The 23655-nt window shown below is 49.2% G+C and overlaps 2 protein-coding genes across 2 annotated transcripts; one reads left to right on the top strand and one right to left on the bottom strand.

Annotated features, from left to right (window-relative positions):
* The first annotated feature begins 14790 nt into the window (after positions 1–14790).
* On the top strand, positions 14791–15234 carry LOC130863983 (40S ribosomal protein S15-like). The gene has a single exon (XM_057754310.1). The coding sequence runs from the start codon at positions 14791–14793 to the stop codon at positions 15232–15234; it is 444 nt and encodes a 147-aa protein (XP_057610293.1).
* A 1163-nt stretch (positions 15235–16397) lies between these two features.
* LOC130863947 (chymotrypsinogen B) lies at positions 16398–20893 on the bottom strand. Its single transcript, XM_057754272.1, has 8 exons — positions 20842–20893; positions 18440–18543; positions 18274–18353; positions 18101–18179; positions 17690–17870; positions 16870–17003; positions 16690–16746; positions 16398–16559 (listed from the first exon to the last, which is right to left on the bottom strand). The coding sequence occupies exons 1-8, from the start codon at positions 20891–20893 to the stop codon at positions 16398–16400; spliced, it is 849 nt and encodes a 282-aa protein (XP_057610255.1).
* Positions 20894–23655: the final 2762 nt, after the last annotated feature.

Genomic DNA, 23655 nt, shown 5'->3' on the forward strand with positions numbered 1-23655 from the left:
GTCCAACTCCTGTGTTGCTGCTTTCAGCAAATTATTGTTAGAACACAGACGTATTTTTGTGGGCCAGGAGCATGGACGACATAATTTAAGGCTTACAGCTGTGCATCAGCTTAGGCTGTAAAAGGGAATGTCAATGGGAAAGCCAAAGCATGTAGAATTGTTACACTGCTTCAAAGGCAGAATAAACAGGTTGGTGCCTGGTAGGATAACAGTTTTGTTTCTTCTTTCTTATGAGACAGGGCTCTCTGCAGCCCTGACTGTCCTGAAACTGAAACTCACTCTGTAGACCAGGCTAGCCTCAAACTCTGAGATGCACTTACCGCTGCCTCCTGAGTGCTGGGATTAAAGGCTGGCTCTATCACCATCCGGTTCAAGGTGTGTTATTAACTGAAGTTCCAGCAAAAGTTCTTGTCTCCTAGAATATAAAAATAGAGATATTTTTATCACAGTCCCTTGGCACACAACTGGAAGTCCTTTAAGACTGTGAGTCTAGACCATTGTCCACCAGAGCACAGCTGAGGGTTTCTTTGTAGATAACCTTACACCCTGTTTACAGTAAGAATGGCCCGCTGTGTCCTATAAGGCTGGGGACTGCTTTTCTTCTGGAAGTCTTTCAATCTTAGCGTGAAACGCAGCTGGCCGCAGATTTCCTGAGGTAATTGCGTTCCATCCTTTTCCCGCATCCCAGCTTTCCCTACCAACCTTCACAGTTGCAGTGCTAGTGTCTCTGCAGGGTCTGTGTGCTCTTCCCCTCCTGGCCAGACTTCCTGCTCCAAGGGACCCGCGGGAAAAGTCTCCCCATCTTCCCTCAGGGCCAGCTCAAGGCCAGGTTCCCTTTGTGAGTGGTTCCCTTGAGTTCGGCCAGCGTGAGGAAACTAGATGGAGCTCTGTCTCCACAAAGAGGGGGTGCATTTTCCCAAACCAGCCCAGCTTAGAGCATGCCTCAACCAAGTTAGCATGAGTCACATGGGAGGTTCACTGCCCTCCAGTGACACTTTGGGATGAAATGTCACCCTCTGATAGGGCCCATCTCTTTCTGACTCATTCCTGGAATGTGTTCTCAAGAATTGACTTCAAACTGACCCCCAGATTCTGAAAAGGCGGGGGCTGGGACTAATTTTCCCTTATAACAAAGTTAGGCTCATGTTCACTCCCAGATCAAGAAATCTGGCCATACCATGGCTTACTGTTATATAGCTGCATTCTATGATAAACCTTTGGTCATAATCTAGGAAAGGACTCAAATCTCTGAACCCAAACCTTCACGACCTTGTTGACAGGACGTCAGCTGTGGGAAGGATGTCGTGTGGATTCTCACACTAGCCCATCTGCCCTGGACTCAGCCCCAGTGACATACTTGATGACCCTTTGTGAATACTCAAGCCCCTGTCGGATCTGGTCTCTGCTACCAGCCTCCACCTCCACCTCACAATCCTGCTCCCTCCCTCCCCCTTATGAGGGTGGCACCAAATGAAGGTGACATTTTCTCCACCTGCAGAAGTCTAACTGCTCTTCCTTATGTCATGGTGTCATAGTTCAGCTGTTGACACATAGAGTCCCCCAGGCAGAAGGAACCTCAGCTGAACAACTGACCAGATGGGCCTGTGACCATGTCTGTGAGTATTTTCTTAACTGCTAATCTATGTAAGCGGCTCAGTCCACTGTGAGTGGTACCATCCCTACGCAGGTGAGTCAGCCGTAGAAAGAAAGGCTAACAAGTCAGAGGGGAAACAGGCCACCATCCCTCTGTAGTGTCTGCTTCTGTCCCCGCCTCCAGGTCTAGATGAAGTGAGCCTTGGGTCTGAGGACTCTTCCCTCTCATCCTTGTCAGGAGTACCCAAAGCCTCTGGGCTTAAAGCCTCTTCTGGGACCATGTCCAGTCTACAGGGTAGAGGTATAGGAAGCGAGAATGTCCCTCTTACTATGAGAACAGGCCAACCCCACCCAAGGATGTCACACTCAAGTCAAACCCAAAGCAGCACAAGTGGCCTGCCTTTGTTCCTCTCTGTAAGGAGCTGGCTGAGGAAAGAGGCTCACCTGGTCTGAAGACAGACAGGGCTATATGGCTCTCCTGTCCTACCTAAACTACAGCTGAGGCTTTCTGAAACTTCAGAGTCTCTCATGACATTTCTGCCAGGTCTGTTCTGTAATGGCCTGGAGCCATCTAGGACCTCAAAGGCCCTAACTGTCATAACATGTAGTTTTAACATGTCATAACTGTCAAAGCATGCAGCACCAGACACAGCTACTCAGAAGTTCTTGCCCAAAGTCTGGGTTATCTCCATTCCTGGACACCGACCGAAACCAGCTCACCACACTCCTCTGAAGGACCCTAACACTTTTTTTTTTTTTTTTTTGGTTTTTCGAGACAGGGTTTCTCTGTAGCTTTGGAGCCTGTCCTGGAACTCCCTTTGTAGACCAGGCTGGCCTCGAACTCACAGAGATCCGCCTGCCTCTGCCTCCCGAGTGCTGGGATTAAAGACGTGCGCCACCAACGCCCGGCCCTAACACTTTCTTTAAAGGTCCCATTATTCTTTAACACCTGAAGTGTTTACACGAGGCCAGCAGTTTCCAAACCTGCGCACACATCAGACACACCTAAAAGTCTTAGGATAGGGCTGGAGAAATGGCTCAGTGGCTAAAAACATCCACTTCTCTTCCAGAGGGTCTGGTTCTCGGCACCCGTGTCAGGCAGATCACAACCACACGGAACTCCAGCTCCAAGGGATCTGATCCCCTCTTGCAGACTCTGCGGGTACTTGCACACGCATACATACATGCACACACATAAACATGCGTGCACACACATACATTACACAGGCATACATACACATATACACATACACATGCATACACACACACGCACGCACACACAACTGAAAAGCGACAACAACAAAGACTGGAGGTGCAGGGCTCGGCCCCATCCCCATGGCTTTCTCATCTGTGGGCCTGGTGGCCTGCGGAGCTTGTGTCCCTAAGGAGTCCCAGCTGCTGCCATGGCACTGGTTTTGCACAGCCCCTGCCCTAATTAAGCCCCTTACTTTACAAGGCACTACAAGAAGCAAGGCAGGAGACTGCAATGGAGTGGAGAAACCAGCTGCCCGTGCCACATACAGAGGGAGTGCCCAGTGCCCAGGTCTGGTTGAAGCGAAGGAGACTGAGGGCAAATGGGAGGGGCCACCGATTTCTACTGATGCAGGGTTTACTGTTTTGTCGAGACTGGCCTCGAAGTCACCACACCTCTGCGACCATTTCCCAAGGGCACATTTTGTTGTTATTTTATGCAGATACAGGGTCTAGCGATGCAGCCCTGGCTAGCCAGAGCTCACTATGTAAACCTGTCTGACCTCGAACTCACGGAGAGCCACCCGTTGCTGTCTCCCAGGGTACTGGGTGGGATAAACGGTATATGTCATCTCCTGGGGAAAATAAGATCCCTGACTCTACACACACCCCAGAGACTGACGAAAGCAAAGCTATTTTTAATACGCTATTGCTGGGATCTTTCTGGAATAAGCACACTGACACCAACGAGAGCGAAAGAGACATCACCGGTGGACAAAGCCATGGTAGCTCCTGATAGGTGTCAGGTCCAGTCCAGTTTATATTCTAAAACCATAAAGTGGGGCGAGCTAGCAAGGGAGACTGGTCAGGTTGTTAAGGGCGACGAACCATTGCTTCAGCTATTTTCCCAAATCGGTTCTATTCCAGGTAGCAAGTGAGGTCATGCTTGGCAATCAGGACAAACAGAGCTTTCGGTAAATCTCTAGATAAATCATATCTAATAACCGGTCCTGTCTACCTTATTTTACTTTAATACCATCCTACAGTGTGGGATGCCTGCCTGCTGACTTGGCACAAAATAGTTAAATCTCCTGACTTCTAGAGATTCTCATCCTCTCTTCCAATAGGCCTGGACTTTTTCCCCAAGTCCCCATTCTATTGGTTTAGAGTGCAAAGCCTTACCTAGTTAGTAATCGAAGCTTGTAATGGCCCCGTTTCAGTGTTAGACACCAGCAGCGAGTTCTGAGACTCACAGGTGACAGCGGCCAGCTTGGAAAGAGAGGGGCCCAGTGCCTGCTTCTGACTCGGATGAATTCTTAAGGACACTTCACACTGAAAATGGACCATTAAAATCCTTTTTTAAGCCAGTCAATAGTGCTGCATACCTTTAATCTCAGCACTTTGGGGAGGCAGAGGCAGGTGAATCTCTGAGTTCAAGGCCAGCCAGGTCTACAGAGCAAGTTCCAGGCCAGCCAGATCTATACACACGCACACAAGCGTGTCTTGAAAACAACAACATCCATTTTAAATTACATGTGAGGGTGAGGGAGGTGTGTATGCATGCCACGGTGCACATGTGAAGGTCAGAGGACAACCCTGTAGGGCCTGTTCCCTCCTCCCACTTTACATGGGCTCCTGGGATCAAAACCAGGTTACCAAGCTTGCATAGCACCTCGCTGGCCCCAGCTTCGCTGTGACTTACTGATGCCCATGCCTTTTTGCCGTAACCCCACCTCTTGTGCTTATTTTTATTTGTTTATTTATTATGCATACAATATTCTGTCAGTGTATGTGCCTGCAGGCCAGAAGAGGGCACCAGACCTCATTACAGATGGTTGTGAGCCACCATGTGGTTGCCGGGAATTGAACTCAGGACCTTTGGAAGAGCAGGCAATGCTCTTAACCACTGAGCCATCTCTCCAGTCCCCCCCCCCCCCTTGTGCTTATTATGGTTACTACATACATTGGTGCATTGGCTCAGGCTCCCTGTACCCTCAGTAGCAGGCACTTCCTGGACTGCAGCAGCTCCCACCGTCACCCTGGCTTCAGAAGGACAGCGATTGAGGAGTCTCTTAGCCGTGGCGGTACCTGTCAGGAGCATGTCCCTTAGTGCTGTGGTGACTGCATTCACCTTTATGGTGATTCCCTAGGACACACCCACCTCGGAGCCTCCAGCCCTTCTTCCATCATGGGCAGTAATTCTAATGCTTCTGCCTTGCCAGTGTGTCCCATGGCCTTTTCCATGCTTCAAGGAACCATCTGGAAGCATGTCTGCACCATCTCCTAGGGGCCTGACCAGAGTATGAAATTGCACGGCCTGAAATAGCAGTCCCCAATGGATAAACTCATGTGGTGTGGGGCTCTGCTGGTCCCAGCCAGCCACTCCCGGCTCCTCCTGACACTTGCCAGAGCCTGCAGCTCCCTTGGGACATATTCTCTTTCTTTCCAGTCCTAAACCCCTAGTTTGGAACTAGGTACTTGCAGATGCCGAGCCAGTGTGTATGTCCCTGTGTGTCTGGAAGAAGTGAGTGTGGTCTCTGCTAGGGAAAGGGGGAACCACATCCAACCTCTCAAGGATTCTGAAGGTTTGAGGCTTCAGGCTGCATCATCCTAGGCATTGCATGTGTCTTGGGCGTGGTTGACCATCCAAGTACATGGAGAGAAGGCAAGCCAGGAACTGGCTCGCCCCTGTGACCAAGAGAAATCCTGAGATCAAATGCAGGTCCTCAGGCCCATGCAGGTGCCTCTGCCCTCGCAATTGCCCTCACACTTGATTCTCAGTTGTTAAAGATCTTACGTGTTTGTGTGTTTTGACTCCATAAAAGTCTAAAAAGTCTGTGCCCTAAGTGCATGGGGGCGCTCTTGGAGGTCAGAAGAGGATGCTGGGTCCCCTGGAACTGGAGTTACAGATGTCTGTAAGTTACACATGGGTGCCTGGGTCCTTTGACAGAGCAGCCAATTTTTGAGACAGGGTTTCTTTTCTTGGTAGCTTTGGAGCCCGTCCTGGAACTAGCTCTTGTAGACCAGGCTGGTCTTGAACTTACAGAGATCTGCCTGCCTCTGCCTCCCCAAGTGCTGGGTTTAAAGGTGTACACCACCACCAACCAGCTGCAGCTAACAATCTTAAAAAACACTGAGCTCACACATCATTTTGTCATTTTAAATTATCTGGTTTTTGTTGTTTTTGTTTTGTTTTTTGAGACAGTGTTTCCTCTGTGTAGCTTTGGTTTGGAGCCTGTCCTGGAACTAGCTCTTATAGACCAGGCTGGCCTCGAACTCATAGAGATCCGCCTGCCTCTGCCTCCCGAGTGCTGGGATTAAGGCGTGCGCAACCACGACCGGTTGAAATTGTCTGTTAATTACGTTCAGCTTGTTGCCTTTTTCCAAAGCCTCTCTGTGTCTTTAGCAACAGCCACACAAGTTCACCAACCTCACAGTTTTTACCCCTCCCCATGTATTTCTCAAAGTCCTGACATTCAATACCTGCTAACGAGCTCTAACCCGCACTAGAGTGCTCTCCTCGCTGGAAATCATGGCCCATGCCTGTAATCCTAGCACTTTGAGGCAGGAAGCCATTCCGAGTCCTATGGTGGAGAACTCTACCTCAAAAAACAAAGCAAACAAAATAAAACCCATCATGGTTTAGCAATGGAAGATCTGATGAGCTCGTTGCCACCTTGTACTTGGGCTACCAACATTTACCCCCAAAACAGCAAGGGGTCCTGGAGCCAGCCAAGTTCAAAATCCCATTTTAGCCGGGCGGTGGTGGCGCACGCCTTTAATCCCAGCACTCGGGAGGCAGAGGCAGGCGGATCTCTGTGAGTTTGAGACCAGCCTGGTCTACAAGAGCTAGTTCCACAGAGAAACCTTGTCTCGAAAAACCAAAAAAAAAAAAAAAAAAAAAAAATCCCATTTTACCGTTTTTTTTGTGTAGCTTGGCACCAGAGACTCACAGCCACGGGTGGAGTTTCAAAAGGAAGCAGCCTGAGAGATGCAAGAGGCATACATACCGGGAGAATCTGACGCTCCGAGCTGGAAGAGGGAGGGAGGGAAGGAAAGAGTGGGAGAAGCCCAGATAGCCAAAGAGAAATCAGACAGATTTCATCATTACTCGTGGTTAAGTCTGAGACACTCGGGCCTTCAAACTCTCCACAGACCAATCCCTGGAAGCGGTTACATTCCCAAATACAATGAGCAACTGAAGGCTGTCTGCCACAAAAATGCAGCTAGGTCTGCATCCGTAGGCCCGGAAGGAGCAGCTGTGTGAAGTTATCCACCGAGCAGGGTTGCAGGTGCTTGGGACGGCTAAACCTTGCCTGCTGCTGTTGTTTATATTTCAGCAGGTAAAAAGCAAAATCACCCGTGAGAGTGAAACCAGGGCCTGTCTAACAGGGTTGACTGGCGTGGGCAGATCAATCAGCAGCCCCTAATCGGTTTGGTTTCTGTTTTGTTTTCTGAGACAGGGTCTCTCTCTATAGCCCTGGCTGTCCCAGAGCTCACTATTTAGACCAGGCTGACCTCAAACTCATAGAGATCCACCTGCCTCTGCTTCCCAAATGTTAGGATTAAAGGTGTGGTCACCACATGCAGGATTTGTTTGGTTTTTTGTTGTGTTTTTTTGTCTCTAGGAGTTCAGTATATTAATTTGGGTTTATTTATTTATTTGGTTTTTCGAGACAGGGTTTCTCTGTGGTTTTGGAGCCTGTCCTGGATTAATTTGGGTTTATGAATTTGGTTTTTCTTTGCTTTTTTCCCCCTCTGTTTTGAGACAGTTTCACATTGTAGCTCAAGCTGGGTTAGGATACATTACATAGCCCAGGCTGGTTGTGAGTTAAGAGGGCATCATATCTCCTGGAACCAGAATTACAGACGGTCAGGAGCCTTCACGTGTGTACTCCAGGGAGGCCAACCAGGTGTGGAGGAAGGATAACAGCCTCTGGACTCCTGAGCTGTCTCCAGCCCCAGGCGACCCTTGAGCTCGTGGCAATCTCCTCTGCCTCAGCCTCCTCTAGTGCTGGGATTGTGTACATGAGACACCACACCCAGCTTGAGTCTGCTTTTTGATTGTAAATTTGTTATGGTTAAATACGTAGCAAGTGGGGCTGGAGAGATGGCTCAGCGGTTAAGAGCATTGCCTGCTCTTCCAAAGGTCTTGAGTTCAATTTCCAGCAACCACATGGTGGCTCACAACCATCTGTAATGGGGTCTGGTGCCCTCTTCTGGTCTTACAGGCATACACACAGACAGAATCTTGTATACATAATAAATAAATATTTTAAAAAAATACGTAGCAAGTGTGTTTGATGAAAACTTAGCCAGGCAATGGTGGTGCATGTGTGCACGTAGGCACGCCTTTAATCCCAGTGCTTGGGAGGCAGACACAGGCAGATCTCTGAGTTCGAGGCTGTCCTGAGTGTGTTACGGGACATCCAGAACAGAGAAACCCTGTCTTGAAAAACCAAAAGAAGAAAAAAAGAAGCCGGACGATGGTGGCACACGCCTTTAATCCCAACACTTGGGAGGCAGAGGCAGGCGGATCTCTGTGAGTTCGAGACCAGCCTGGTCTACAGAGCTAGTTCCAGGACAGGCTCCAAAGCCACAGAGAAACCCTGTCTTGAAAAACCAAAAAAAAAAAAGAAGAAAAAAAGAAAGTAAAAGAAAATTTAGCATGTAGAGTTGTAAATGTAAATTCTCATGAGAAAATACAATAGTCATAATTTAAAAATAAAATTCAAATTTTTACCACTAAATGATAATATTTGAATATATTGGAGTAAATACATTATTAAAATGAATTCACCTGTAAGGCCCAGAGCTGGGTTTGAAAATGGCTATGCAATTTTCATATTGACCACCAGGTGGCAACCGCACCTCAGAACTGTTTCACTCAGGCTTCCCTAGAGGCACATTGGGGCAAGAGACCTAGGTTTGTGTTCGTTGTGTTCGCTGTTCTGCTTTATATTACACTAAGCATTTGTGTATAAGAAGCTATCGAAAGCCGGGCGGTGGTGGCGCACGCCTTTAATCCCAGCACTCGGGAGGCAGAGGCAGGCGGATCTCTGTGAGTTCGAGGCCAGCCTGGTCTACAAGAGCTAGTTCCAGGACAGGCACCAAAAACTTCAGAGAAACCCTGTCTCGAAAATCAAAAAAAAAAAAAAAAAAAAAAAAAAGCTATCGAAATAACAAGATGTTTTCTTAACCTTCGGATCCAAGAGCTCTCTCTTGCCGTGGAGTTGCGGGGCGGTTTAGCTGCGCTGTTGTTGGAAATGGCATGTGTGTGGGGGGGTCTGAGAAAGAGGAACACTATGAAAGGGCATTGTATAAAATTATCAAAGAATAGTTTTTTTTAAAAAAAAAGATTGAGCCGGGCGATGGTGGCGCACGCCTTTAATCCCAGCACTTGGGAGGCAGAGGCAGGCGGATCTCTGAGAGTTCGAGACCAGCCTGGTCTACAGAGCTAGTTCCAGGACAGACTCCAAAGCCACAGAGAAACCCTGTCTCGAAAAACCAAAAAAAAAAAAAAAAAAAAAAAAAAAGATTGAACTCCTTTCTGGTTTGGGGGGTTTTGCTTTTTTGTTTTGTTGAGACAGGGTTTCTCTGTGTATTCCTGGCTGTCCTGGAACTCACTCTGTAGATCAGGTTGGCCAAGAACTCAGATATTCACCTGATTCTGCCTCCTGAGTGCTGAGATTAAAGGCGGGCCACATCTGTCGAATTCCTTTTTTAAAAGTGTGTGTGAGGGCTGGAGAGATGGCTCAGAGGTTAAGAGCACTGACTATTCTTCTAGAGGTCCTGAGTTCAATTCCCAGCAACCACATGGTGGCTCACAACCATCTGTAATGAGGTCTGGTGTCCTCTTCTGGTCTGTAGATACACTGTATACATAATAAATAAATAAATCTTTAAAAAAATAAAAGTGTATGTGTAGGGCTGGAGAGATGTGAGTGTGTGAGAGACTGGCTCAGTGGAGATGGCTCAGGGGGTTAAAAAAAACTGTGTGTGCCGGGCGGTGATGGCGCATGCCTTTAATCCCAGCACTTGGGATCTCTGTGAGTACGAGACCAGCCTGGTACAAGAGCTAGTTCCAGGACAGGCTCCATCCAAAACCACAGAGAAACCCTGTCTCGAAAAACCAAAAAAAAAAAAAACAAAAACAAAAACTGTGTGTGTGTAGGTTGGGATGTGTATAAGTGTAGGTGCTTGAGGAAACCACAAGAGGGCGCCGTATTCCTAGCACTGAAGTTACAGGCAGCTGGGAGCCATTCATTATGAGTGCTGGGATCTGGACTCAGGTCCTCTGTCAGAACAGTAAAATCTCTTAACTGCTAAGCTATCTTCCCAGCCCAGTCTAAGGATCTAGGCTATTAAATTTCTCTGTTTCTGTTAGGAATGGAACCCAGAGCCTCACGCATGCTAGGCAGGTACTCCGCTGATGAGCTACACCTCCAATCCCTGGATCTTAATTCATCATAGTTCTGAGACAGGAACTCACTGTAATAGCTCCTGATTAGTCTGGAACTCTGGATGGAGCAGACCGTGAACTCACAGGGAGCCGTTGGCTTCCCGAGTGCTGGGATTGAAAGGCTCTGGTTTAAGTGTTGCTCCTTAGCTTGGGCTTTCTCCTTTTGTTTTACTTCCCTGCACAAGTTAAAGGCTCTTTTCATAATTTCATAATTCAGTTGTCCAGGCAGCCCAAGATTCAACACCGTATCATCAGAGCGTCTAATATTCTACAAGGCAAAGAAAAATACTATGAAGAACCCTGAGAAATACAGAGATAAGCCCAGCTCCATGCCCACCAACAGGGCCAGTCTAGTGTGGCTATGGCTGCCTCACCCAGAATGACCAGGGGAGACAGAGAACCTGAGAGGAAGCAGATGGGAGCCAGGAGCAGTAGCCACAACTGAGGCCTCTTGCGGAGGCTGAAATAGGAAAGAAAGGACCAGGACCTGCTGTTTCTCCCCACTATAACACCTTGGACAAAAGAGGTGCCTGCTCAGGCCTGCCTGCAACAGCTTCTCCATTTCTCAGGGTTCAGGGGTCATGCGCACATGAAGAGCCAAGGACAACAGGAAGATCTCCTCCTTGTTCCCATCCTGTCCCTCCAGTCCCCTCTGGGTGCTACTCAGAAATCCTTGGGGGAGGGGAAGCATTTCCCTGGCATTCTGGAGCGTGGGCCTTTTCATAAGGGCTGGCTCAGCTGCGACCTCTCTGCTCGATCTTAGGACTTTGATTTCTCCCTTCCGCTCTAGTAGAATTTAATAATGAAAACAGAAAAATACTTGAAAAGAAAACCCACTCGTTGGCATTAGATTCTGTTAAAAACAGGAACCTCAGGACATGTGGACAAGATTCCAAACAAGCAGCATAAACCGTGAATGAAAGATGTTAGCAGGGTCAAGAAAGCCCATTAAAGAACCCAGCAGGAACGATATCTAAACTAGAGTTATTGACAAGGGTAGGTGGCTGGAGCAGGAGGATTGCCATGACGGAGTATAGAAGGGAGTCCACAGTGAGTTCCAGGGCAACCTAAGTTACAAAGTGAAACTCTGCAATAAAACAGACAAACAACAAACTCTCTGCTGTGACTCTAGACAGCAGTAAATGATCTCGGTAAAAGACGGAGGCATCTGAGAAATTAGTAAATTGGGTCAGTTTAAGGGACGCTCAGAAGCAGTAGAGGGAAACAAAAGACATGTGACCTGAAGACACAAGGACAAGTGCCAGTGTCTAGAAAACAGGAGTCCAGGACGCATAAATAAAATCAAAAGGGATATAAATACCCATCTGAAGAAATAATGGAGGCAAATCCCTCAGATTTCAGGAAAGGTTTCGCTTACCCAGAGGAGAAGCTGGCGTCCTGCAGTTCCAGTTTCGGGCCCGAGGCAGAAGGACAAGTGACCCCAGGAGGCTGAGAGCAACCTGGGCAGCATAGTGAGATCCCGTCTCAAAACAAAACCACAGATCTGAGCTGGTGCTGCTGTCCTGAACCGTGCTACCCTGGGGTGCAGTGTCAGCTCGGAGGGCCGCAGCTGTGGTGTGACCGCCACAGGCCCGGAGGGGTGAGCTGGTCGACAGGATAGCTCCGGGCATCTGGTAGCACAAATGTGCCCACGTAACGAAAACTCGTCAAACCGTGTTGGGAGCTGTGAACCCCCCAGATCCTGAATTTCTGATAAACAACTTGTAATGCTTGCAGCTGCTCTGAGCACGAAACCCTCAGGAGTTCCTGATGGCAGGAGAGTGGTTTCTGGTGGGTTTTGCTGGGGCGTGGCTATCACCCTATATAAGCTGCCCCTGGTCACAATAAAGGCGGTATTCCTGGGGAATTTAAGGATGATCTGTGTCTCTGTGTGTCTTTGTGTGTTTCAGTCTTCAGCCCCTTGCCCGGTTCACGAACTGTGTGGTAGTGCCAGACGGGTGTGGTGCGCTACAAAACCACACATTTCTCCAGTAAAAAGTGCACAGGAGGAGTTGGGTGGTTGCTGGGTAAGAGGGCTTGGTGTTAAAGCAAGAGGACAAGGGTTAACATCCTCAGGCCCCAAGCAGAAGCCAGGAACAGCTGTACATGCATGAGATCCCAGCTTTGTGGGACATGGGACTCCCAGGAGCTTGCTGGCCAGTCAACCTATTTAACACAGCAAGCTTCAGTTCAATGAGAAGTTCTGTCTCAGACAAGACACAGTGGAGGGTGACACAAGAAAGCTTCCTTGTCCTCCCTATTCAGGAAGGAGCATACGTGCACTTGCATACACACACACACACATAATTACTCACGCACACAGACACACATGAATCCAGAAATGGAGCTCAGTTGGTAGACTGAGGTTTAATCCTCCTCATTCCATAAACTGGGCATTCATAAATGAATTGGAAAATAATATTACCTCACAAGGAAGGGCAATTACAGACCAAATATAGACAAATATATATATAAAATAGAGAAGAAATAGGGGCTGGAGAGATGACTCAGATATTAAGAGCACTGACTGCTCTTCCAAAGGTCCTGAGTTCAATTCCCAGCAACCACATGGTGGCTCAAAGCCATCTGTAAAGAGATCTAGTGCACTCTTCTGGCCTGCAAGCATACATACAGACTGAACACTATATAGATAATAAATAAATCTTAAAAAAAATAGAGAATATATATTATATAAATATATATATTTCCTAACACTGATGAAAACACTACCTGAGAGAATCCAATAGCATATTAAAAAGAAGATATGCCATGACCAAGTGGGATTTGTCACAAGTGTGCGAAGAGTGGTTTGCATGAGAAAATCAAACAGTGTAAGGTGCCATGTCAACAGAATGAAGGAGAGGATCACATCACCGCCTCTGTTGATGCAGAAAGGGCCTTGGACAAAATCCAGCTTCATTTCATTACCAAAGGCTCTCAGAAAAGTGAGACCAGGAGAAACCTTCCTCAGCACGGCAGAGGCCTCATAAAGAATGTCACCAATTATGTCATATTCAGAGCCAGGTGTCGTAGCTCACACCTGTAATCACAGCACTGGGGACGTGGAGGCAGGAGGATCAGAAGGTGGAGGACATCCTCAGCAGCTCCAGACCAGCCTGGGACACATGGGAATGTGTCTCAAGGAAGAACACAATGGTTGAGCTTAGGTTGAAAAGGTAAAGAAGAGGTACAGTGGACGGCTGGGGGTGAGGGGGTGAGGTGGGGAGTCCTCTCCCTATTCTGGAGGCTGGACGTTCATGCCAGATCTCACTGCTCTGAGATCACAGCGTCAGAAGACCTGAGAGAGGCCGTGTCCCTTCACGCTCACCCTCTCAGCCTTCTTGAACTTGGCACAGCGGCCTCTGCTTCCACCGTCACAACTCCTTCCCCGTGTGTCACCTCCTCAGCCTCGTTCTTAGGGTGCTTGTGGCTTGGGACTCAAGCCGTTTTCCTCATGCCAAGATCTGTGATGTAATCATACCTGCACGTAACCAAGCCTGGGGACTGCCTGGCAGTGTTGGCCTAGCACACCTGAACCCTGGGCTCCAGCCCCAGCACCACGGACACCCAGCATGGTGGTACAAGCCTGGACTGGGAAGGCAGACGTAGCAGAAGCTCAAGGTCAGGCTGAAGACGTGACTCAGAGGCTAAGAGTGCTTGCTCCTCTTGCAGAGGACCTGAGTTTGGTCGCCAGCGCCCACAACCAGCAGCTAAACCACTGCCTAGAGACCCAGTTCTGGGGGCTTTGCCCTCTTCTGGTCTCCACTGGTACCACCCTCACTTGCCCCTGGCCTACCCACTTCAACAGATAATATATATTTTTAAATTCCAGGTCATTGTAGTAGGGTTTCTGTTCTGTGAAGAGACACCACGATCATGGCAACTCTTATAAGGAAAGCATTTGATTGAGGGGGCTGCTAACAGTTTCAGAGTTCAGTCCATTATCAGGGAGCATGGTGGCGTGCAGGCAGATGTAGTCGTGGAGAAGTAGCTGAGCGTCCTACATCTTGCAGGCAACAGGAAGTCACTGAGACACTGGGTGGTATCCCAAGCATAGAAAACCTCAAATCCTACTGCCACAGTGATTCTTTTCCTCCAACAAAGCCACACCTCCTGTCAGTGCCACTACATTAAACTACCACAGTCATCTTCAGCTGCAAAGAAAGTCTGAAGCCAATTTGGGATACATACAAGACCCTGTCTCAAAAACAAATAGCAAGGCAGGGTGGTGGTGGTACACGCCTTTAATTCCAGGAGACAGAGGCAGGCAAATCTCTGTGAGTTCGAGGCCAGCCTAGTCTACAAAGTGAGTTCCAGGACAGCTAGGGCTCAAAAAACAAAACAAAAACACACCAGAAAAACAAACAACAAAATAGACCATTTTTAAAATAGCATTTATGGGTTCCAGACACAAGGATGAAATGTTCCTAGTGGCCATCATTTAACCCGTTACGGTATAAGGAGAGTCCCTAAGGCACCAGAGGACAGGCACACATAATATTTGGAAAGAGAATGGCCTTCCCGCCTCCCCAGTCGCCGCCAAGATGGCCGAAGTGGAGCAGAAAAAGAAACGGACCTTCCGCAAGTTCACCTACCGCGGCGTGGACCTGGACCAGCTGCTGGACATGTCCTGTGAGCCATTGATGCAGCTCTACAGCGCCCGACAGAGGCGACGCCTCAACCGCGGCCTGCGGCGGAAGCAGCACTCGCTGCTCAAGCGCCTGAGAAAAGCCAAGAAGGAGGCGCCGCCCGTGGAGAAGCCCGAGGTGGTGAAGACCCACCTGCGGGACGTGATCATCCTGCCCGAGAGGGTGGAGAGCGTGGTGGGCGTGTACAACGGCGAGACCTTCAACCAGGTGGAGATCAAGCTGGAGATGATTGGCCACTACCTGGGCGAGTTCTCCATCACCTACAAGCCTGTGAAGCAGGGCCAGCCTGGCATTGGTGCCACCCACTCCCACTCCTCCCGCTTCATCCCCCTCAAGTAGCTGTGGCCAATAAAGACTCATGTTCAGTCAGAGGAGAGAGAGAGAGAGAGAGAGAGAGAGAGAGAGAGAGAGAGAGAGAGAGAGAGAGAGAGAGAGAGAGAGGGAGGGAGGGAGAGAGATTGATACACATGGTGGGTGGAGAGCTGCCCCCTGATTTCCACAGGCCCACCCAGTGCACATGCACACATTAAATGAATGTGATAACTTTTATGATTGACAAAGAAAAAAATGTCTAAAAATCAGTAAAGGAATAACTATTAACCCAGTGTGTTCTGTGTGGACAGCAACATTGTTACTGCTAAGTGATGGAGAGGGGAGCATCTCTAGTGAAGAATAAATGAGAATGAAATAATAATCGAGATAACTGTAATTCTCCAATAAATGGCATTGCATTGTTAATGAGGTCAAGAAGAGACACAGCAGTCCTGACCTAGGGAGGGGTCCATCTACAATCTGGCAAAGAGACTAAAGCTAGGGTGATCCAGTCTCTAAACTCCCCCAAGACAGAAAATACTGTGGGACAGGCGAGGTGACAGTACGGGAGCCAGGTGGTGATTGTGCACACCTTTAATCCCAGTACTCGGGAGGCAGAGGCAGGTAGGTCTCTGAGTTTGAGGCCAGCCTGGTCTACAAAGTGAGTTCCAGGACAGCCAAGGCTGTTAAGAAGAGAAATCCTGTCTTGAAAAAACAAAACAAACAAACAAAAAAAAAAAAACGAGAGAGAAAGAAAGAAGAAAGGAAGGTCGCTGTTAGGTTGTGCATTCTTGGGCAGTGGGGAGCAGGAACCTAAAGGCAGAGAAATGTCTCCAGCACAAGGTTCACCATCTGGCTGTTACACCCCTGAAGATGACTGATTATCCGGGACTGTGGATAATATAGTCTGGTCAAGGGCTACTGCCTTCCAGAAAACACTGTGGGTCTAGCTGGTTCTAGCAGAAATAGCTAGAGTTCTGACCAGGGTGGAGTTCTAAGAACGGAGATGGTAGGAAGAAGGGCCATCAGGGCGTATGTAACCTAGAAAGGGACCCGGAATGTGACTCCTCAGTGGAAAATACAGATAACTTCTTTCTCATGTCCCCTGGCTCACAAAGACACACAGAGTCAGTGTTCTAATTAGATGATTTTATTGCAGATGTCTGGAGGGGGAGGCAAGAACCACAGACTCAGTTGGCTTCCAAGATCTCCTGAACCCAGGGTATGAGGGCTGTGACTCGGGAGTACACAGCAGGAGTGGAGGTGGAGCAGACGCCACTGCCCCAGGACACGATGCCTGCCAGGGTCCAGACTCCATCCTTCTGGCAGACAAGAGGGCCACCAGAGTCACCCTGCAGAGAAAGACAAAGGTCTTGTCTTCAAACCTGACGAGGATACCTGGACCTGGTGGGGTGCCATTGACTGACAGCCCCAGCTGCGAGCGCTCATGGTCTCTGCGCGTAGGAGACACACACAGCTCACGGAGCTGGTGGTAATAGCGGGCTCGCTGTGGGCAGCATCTGTTGGCATCTGCCCATCCTTTTGTGGGCAGCAGAGAAGGGCAGAGGGCCATGTGAACACAGACCACTGTGGGCCTGCGCTCTCCGCTAGCCTGACCAGGGCTTAGGCAGGTCTGTGAGTGGGTGGGGTGGGAGGCTGTACCATGCAGGAGGAGACACCGCTGGCGCCTGCGCAGATCATCACGTCGGTGATCTTGGATCCCCAGAATTGCTTGCATTCAGCAGTGGACACAATGGGCAGGGCTGCCTGCTGCAGCTTGTCAGGGGTCTTGAGGGCTACAGGGACAGAGGGAACGGAGTCAGGGTCTCTAGGCCCACCAGCCTACTGGATGGGTAGTACCATGAGTCCTTTCGGCCATCTGTGAGGCTGCGGCTGTCAGGTCCCACCACAGGCAGGGCTGGGCCTCAGGCATGGCTGTCACATTGTCCTTGTCCTGCCCAGGTCCAGCCCTACCTTGTCACTGTAGGAAGTGAGTGCATAAGACTTCAAGACAGCATGACCCCCTGCTAGAGTCTCAGAGACCCATGCTGGGGCTTACCAGCCGTCTACTACCAGAGATGACAGTACCTCCTGCTGAGTTGAGGGCTTCCTCCTCCATCTTATCAGCAATCCTTTGTTTGTGCTGAGTAAGTTTTAAATATGAAGGCTTAACTGACACGTACTAATTGTTAACTTTCTACAGATTGCTAGTTAATAATTTTTTTTCAGGCAGTGTCTCATTATGTAGCTCTGGCTGACCTGGAACTCACAGTATCTGCGTGTCTCTGCTTCCCAAGAGCTGAGACTGAAGTGTGCCACCATGCCCAGCTTTAATTAACAAATTTCAAATTAAGAACTGGAAAGATGTATGAATGTTGACATTTAGACAAAGCAAGCAAGCAAGCACGAGGGGGTCACACCTGGCCTAGGCGGCCTGACCCTCAGACAGCCTCTGTGGTAGCAAGCCCAACAGCATGCTCACCGTTGTACTTAGTCTTGCCCCAGCCAGTGGTGGCACACACTGTCCCAACAGGGAAGTCATCGTCAGCAGTGGGCAGACACACGGCGGACACAGTCTCAGAGAACTGGGCAGGAGTGGCCAGCTTCAGCAAGGTGATGTCATTGCGCACGGTGAACATGTTGAACTTGGGGTTCTTGAAAACCTGTGGGGACCAGAAACTCAGCTGAGACCTAGGAGGAGATGGGCTCTGGTGAGTTCCAGGGGACACGCTCCTTTCCTGTTGGCCCCATCAGAGCAGACCCAGGAAGAGACTTCAAAGGCTAGCCCCGGCTTTACTGTGCTCCTGTCCTTAGAGCAGCCAGGGGCTTTGCCTGCTGGACCTGCTCCCTCTGCTTGCGGGCTGAGCTCCTCACCCATGCAGCAGCCCCGTACCTTTGCGATCTTCAGGACCTGGACATTTTCCTCGTCAGAGCCCTGGTCAAACTCTCCGGCCACCACCACATCAGATGTCCTAGGATTGACACACATAGGGGTGAAGATGAAGATGGGTCTCATCTCCTCCCCAACCCCAAATAAAGCTGGAAGCAGGATAGTCTGGGACTCACGAGACGCCGCAGTGGGCAGCAGTGACTACCCAGTCTTCACTGATGAGAGAGCCCCCACAGAAGTGAAAGCCAGTCTTGTCCTGGGGAAGATAAAGAGGAAGGTCAATGGCTCCCCCTGGGCAGCACCCCAGAATGTGCCCTCATGTGCCCCAAATGCCCCTCTTACCTGCAGGGACACCTGCCAGGGCCAGGATCCAGGGACAGCATCCTCTCCATTAACAATCCTGGCCAGACCCGTCAGCACAGGTTGGATGGCAGGTACCCCACAGCCTGGGGGATAGTGACAGTCATGGTGTAGAAACTCCTCGGCCAACTCGGGACCCACTGAGACCATGCCATCTCCCCTGGAAACATCTGGCTCCCCTCTAACCTCTTGGCTCAGGGGTCCCCCTCACACACAGCCTCCTGACCCAGTTATCTTCCCAGGAATGAAAAGAGGCATGGCTGCCCCTGTCCAAGCATATCACAGGAAAAGGAACAGGAAGCAGACTGGACCATTAGACTGTCTGGCTCAACCTCCGAGCTGGTCATTTCTATGGTACCTGCCTATTTTGGTAACTATGTCCCTATGTCCTATGATATTTGGTTCCTTAATTTTTTGTTTTGTTTTGAGATTTTTTTTTTTTTTTGAGACAGGGTTTCTGTGTAGACCTGGCTGTCCTGGAACTCACTCTGTAGTACAGGCTGGCTTCAAACTTAGAGATCCACCTGCCTCTGCTTCCCCAGTACAAGGGTTAAAGAAGCATGGCATCATCACCCACATCGGGTCCTTAATTTTTAAAGAAAATCAGACTTTGTGCCAGGTGTGCTGGTACATTCTTTTAATATCAACACCCAGGAGACTGGCAGGAAGATCTCTGAGTTCAAGGCCAGTCAGGGCCACATAGTAAAACTCTGTTGAGAGAGAGAGAGAGAGGAGAAAAGGGGGACTCTGATTCTACATCATGAAAGAACACAGACAGAAGACGGGGAGAAGCAGAGGGAGTGGCCAGGCATCTTGGGCATGCCGGGACACACTTGCTACAGTGGCCAGCAGAGCTTCACAGGGGCTTCAGATCGTCTCTGTGTTGGAGCGGTGTGACCCTCGGCACTTCTGGAGTCCTCTAACCTGCTCAAGGGCCAGCACAGGAACAAGGAAACGGGCAAGGCCCTTCAGTGATGACTGATATACCCCCCAAAGTCACAATAATCCATTTTTATAATAGCCAAAAAATTGAGAAATAAGAGCGATGTATTCTCACAGCAGAGTATATTTAAGTGAATGAGTTGGGTCTCCATGGCAACATGGGTTGATCTACATTGAGAGGAAAAAGAGCATGTTGTAAAACTGACAGTCAAAGTACTATTTATGTAATTTTAAGGCTGTTTGCTTATGAATTTATAAATGTGTAGTATATTTGTATAAACCTGAAGAGGAATGACTCAGAATAGGGTCGGGGAGGGAGCAAAGGAAAACTTGGCTGAATCTGAATTATCATTTAAAAAAGAAGCATTTGGCCGGGCAGTGGTGGCAGACACCTTTAACACTCGGGAGGCAGAGGCAAGAGGATCTCTGTGAGTTCGAGGCCAGCCTGGTCTACAGAGTAAGTTCCAGGACAGCCGGGGCTACTGAGGCTGAGGAGATGGCTCAGAGGGTAGTAACTTTCGTGTTTGGATGATGACCTCAGTTCAGATCCCTGGCACCCACGTAAAGGAAGAGTAGGCTGGAATAGTAACAAATGCCTCTAGACGCGGTTGCTCTGAAGGTTGACAAGCAGGAGAATTGCTTGAGCCCAAGATTTGCTAGGCTGAGCAATAGGGTGAGATGGTGGTTTCAGAACAAAATAAGCAATAGCAATTTAAAACAAAATGGGAGGGCTAGGGATTCTTCTGAAATTGAGTGTGATCGTGCATGCCTGTAATCCTGGCGCTTGGGAGATGAAGGCAGGAGGGTCAGGATGGACTACGTAAGACTGTCTCTGCAGGAAGAATCATTTCCCAAGTGCTAAGACTACAGGCACGCACCACCACGTCTGGCCAATCTCTCCCCTTTTGTCTTTACTCGTTATTTTCTTTGTTTTATAAATGAAAAGCAAAATCTTAAGATCGAGGTGGTGGCTGGCATTAAGTCTTTAACCTAAATACTTGGGAGGATGAAGCAAAAGGATTGCTCTAAGTTTGAATCTGCCTAGACTGCACAGTGAATTCTAGGCTAACCTGGGGTACAGAGTGAGGCCCTATCTCAAACAAAACAAAAAAAGCAAACAACAGAAAGAAAACAAAATGCCTAGCATTTGCCAGCATGGTAACTAAGCCCCGCACCCCAGAGACGGGCAGCTGACTCCTATGTGCCACGGCACCCCCTCCTCAGCCACATCGGGGTCTACAGGCCACTTCTGGGCCCTGGTTTGTCTTTTTGTTCCTGAACCAGGGTGTAAGGACCCTGAAAGTCCTAGAAGGGTCCCCGTCCTCCCTGAGGTTTAAGGGTGCTGGTCCTGATTCAAATGGGAAGGGTAGGGGATCAGCTCTTCCAGGATAAACCCCCTCTGTCTCCTCTCCCTCTGATGGAGCCTGAGCCCCAACACTTACCAAAGGTGGCCCCCACAAGGGCAAAGCAGGACAAGAGCCAAAGGAATGCCATGGTGTTGGTGAGGAAAGTGAGGCTTGCCTACTCTGAGACTCTTTTATATCCCCTAGAGTCCTCAAGCCCCGCCCAGTCCCTGTGACCCTCACCAACTTGGTCCAAGAACTACCCTCCTTGTTATCCAGAGACCTTGGACAGAAGTGGTGGCCAAGCCCTTATCACTCTCTAGTTTGGCTCTTAGCCTGTAATGCCCAGCCCATGGGAAAAGGACAGCCGTCCTGATAGAGCAATCCCATGAGCCTTGGTGGTGCCCAACATCCCCAAGGCCCTGTGGACAAGATCCTGCTGGACTGGGAGTACATGCCCTACAGAGCCCTGCGCGTGCATTCTTCCTGGGAGGGGGGCTAGGAGACTTGGTGTCCATCTCGGTGACACAGAGAAGCTTCTAGTTCTTAAATGAAGGCAGTTCCAGGATAGATTCAAAGAAGCTGGTGATTGGGAGGCCTCAGAGCAGATGGCTGACCCATGACCACAAATGTTGGTTACACGGACAGTCAGGATTACCCAGGGATCACCTTGTCTCCAGTCCCACCAACCAGTCTGAGGGTGGAGAGGAGGAACAGGAACGGTCCTAGACAACAGGACAGTAACCCTGGAGTGTCTACTGTGATCAATGGATTCCTTCCTGTGATAATTCACAACCTGTGGAATTAGCCTTGGGGCTGGGAGTGCCTGTCTAACACACAGGAAGCGCTGGTTTCAACCCCCACCATGTCACAGCCAGGTGGTGGAGACTATAATCTAAGCATTCCAGGGGTGAAGGCAAGAGAATCAGAAGTTCAAGGTCACTTGCTACAAAGCAAGTTCTAGGCTAACCTGGGCTACTTGAGAGCCTGTCAAGAAGGAGGAGCAGAGTCTGTATTTGGGTAAAGTTTTAGTTTCTTTTCAAGAAGACATATTTATCATACTGGGTAGTGGCTTGGGGATTAAGAGCACTGGCTGCTCTTCCAGAAGCCCCAAGTTTGAGTCCCAGCATCCATGTGGCAGCTCACAATGGTCTGAAATCCTAGTTCTAGGTGATCCAGCGCCTTCTTCTGGCCTCTTTGAGCACTGCATGCCTGTGGGGCATAGGCAGACATGCAGGCAAAACACCAACACACCTTTTAAAAAATGACAATTATTCACATATGGGGGCAGCACACGTATGTGGCATGGTGTACATGTGGGGGTCAAAGGGCAACTCATAGGCGTCAGTTCTCTCTTTCCGCCACGTGAGTTCCAGGGACTGGATTCAGATTGTCACTTTTACCCTCGGAGCCCAGAGCTTTGTTTCTGCAAGATGAGCCATTATTTCTGCACAGAATTACACCGAGAACAAATTCTTCTATTGCCACGGTTGGGGAACTGAGACAGGTGTGAAGGACACACTGGCATGCAGGACAGGCTGAATGTGTTCTCAACAGTTGGCAAGCAAGTCCCTTCTCTCCTGCACTGTTCCAGGCTGAGGTTCCAGAGCAGATGGAGAAGCCAGAGATGGACAGGGCCACTAAAGCAGTGAGCCTATGAAGCCATGATAAGGGGGACAAAGGAAGGATCTTAATCTTAATGGCGGGGCTGCAGCTGCCGTCGAGGGTGCTGACCAGGCCTCACTGGCCAGGCCATTGACAGAAAGCCAGCAGGGCGGCTATCACAACACACGCCTATAATCCCAGCACCACGGAGGCAGAGGCCTGCACATCGTAACAATAGACTAGGGACTGGAGAGCCCTAGCTAAGACTTTTTTTTTTTTTTTTTGGTTTTTCGAGACAGGGTTTCTCTATGGCTTTGAAGCCTGTCCTGGAACTAGCTCTGTAGACCAGGCTGGTCTCGAACTCACAGAGATCCGCCTGCCTCTGCCTCCCGAGTGCTGGGATTAAAGGCGTGCGCCACCATCGCCCGGCAAGACTTTTTTTTAAAAGAATTTTTATTTCGGGCTGGAGAGATGGCTCAGAGGTTAAGAGTACTGGCTGCTCTTCCAGAGGGCCTGAGTTCAATTCCCAGTAACCACCTGGTGGCTCAGAACCATCTGTAATGAAATATGATGCCCTCTTCTGACCTGTAGGGACATACGCAGGCAGAATACTGTATACATAACAAATAGATCAATCTTAAAAAAAAAAAAAAAAAAAAAAAAGAATTTTTATTTCATGTGCACACATGTTTTGCCTGCATGGGTATCTGTGTGAAGGTGGAATTGGAGTTACATGTGGTTACGAGCTGCCATGTGAGATGACTCAGCAGTTTAGAGCATGTGCTGTTCTCCCAGGCGACCAGAGTTTGGTTCCCAGAATCTGTGTCTGGTGGCTCACACCCACCTGCACAGCCAATGCTAAGGGATCTGATGCCCTCTTCTGCCCTCCGAGTTCACACATATATATTCATACTTGGACACAGCCACATAGAAACACAGAGAGAGAGAGAGAGAGAGAGAGAGAGAGAGAGAGAGAGAGAGAGAGAGAGAGAAATAAAATAGAAATAAAGTATTTGATACAGCAAATTTGTAGCTAGCCTCAGTTGGAGACCGTGTCTAAAAACCAATGTTGAAAGGAAGGAAGGAAAGCAGGCCAGTTCTTCATCTAAGGCCCCCGGGGCCCTTTGGTCTTTAAGGCCAAATAACAGTAGCAGACTTGGGTCTGAGTCGACAGCACGCGTGTCTCTAGGGCTGCTGAAGGAAAACTGTCCATTTGAATTTGTTTCGGTCTTTAGCTCGCGGGCTCAGTGTGAGCGGATGTCCCTCCAGGACAGCCAGAGCTCTGGCAGCCAGAACAACAGCCGGGAC

This window comes from Chionomys nivalis, chromosome 21 (assembly GCF_950005125.1).
Source record: "Chionomys nivalis chromosome 21, mChiNiv1.1, whole genome shotgun sequence".
Taxonomy (NCBI): domain Eukaryota; kingdom Metazoa; phylum Chordata; class Mammalia; order Rodentia; family Cricetidae; genus Chionomys; species Chionomys nivalis.

Coding starts and splice junctions, on each gene's coding strand:
- LOC130863983 (XM_057754310.1), top strand. CDS start 14,791: ATGGCCGAAGTGGAGCAGAAAAAGAAACGGACCTTCCGCAAGTTCACC.
- LOC130863947 (XM_057754272.1), bottom strand. CDS start 20,893: ATGGCATTCCTTTGGCTCTTGTCCTGCTTTGCCCTTGTGGGGGCCACC. Junction 17,871..18,100: donor AGGTCCTGAAGATCGCAAAG/GTACGGGGCTGC, acceptor TGGTCCCCACAG/GTTTTCAAGAACCCCAAGTT. Junction 16,747..16,869: donor GCGGTGTCTCCTCCTGCATG/GTACAGCCTCCC, acceptor TGCCCACAAAAG/GATGGGCAGATGCCAACAGA.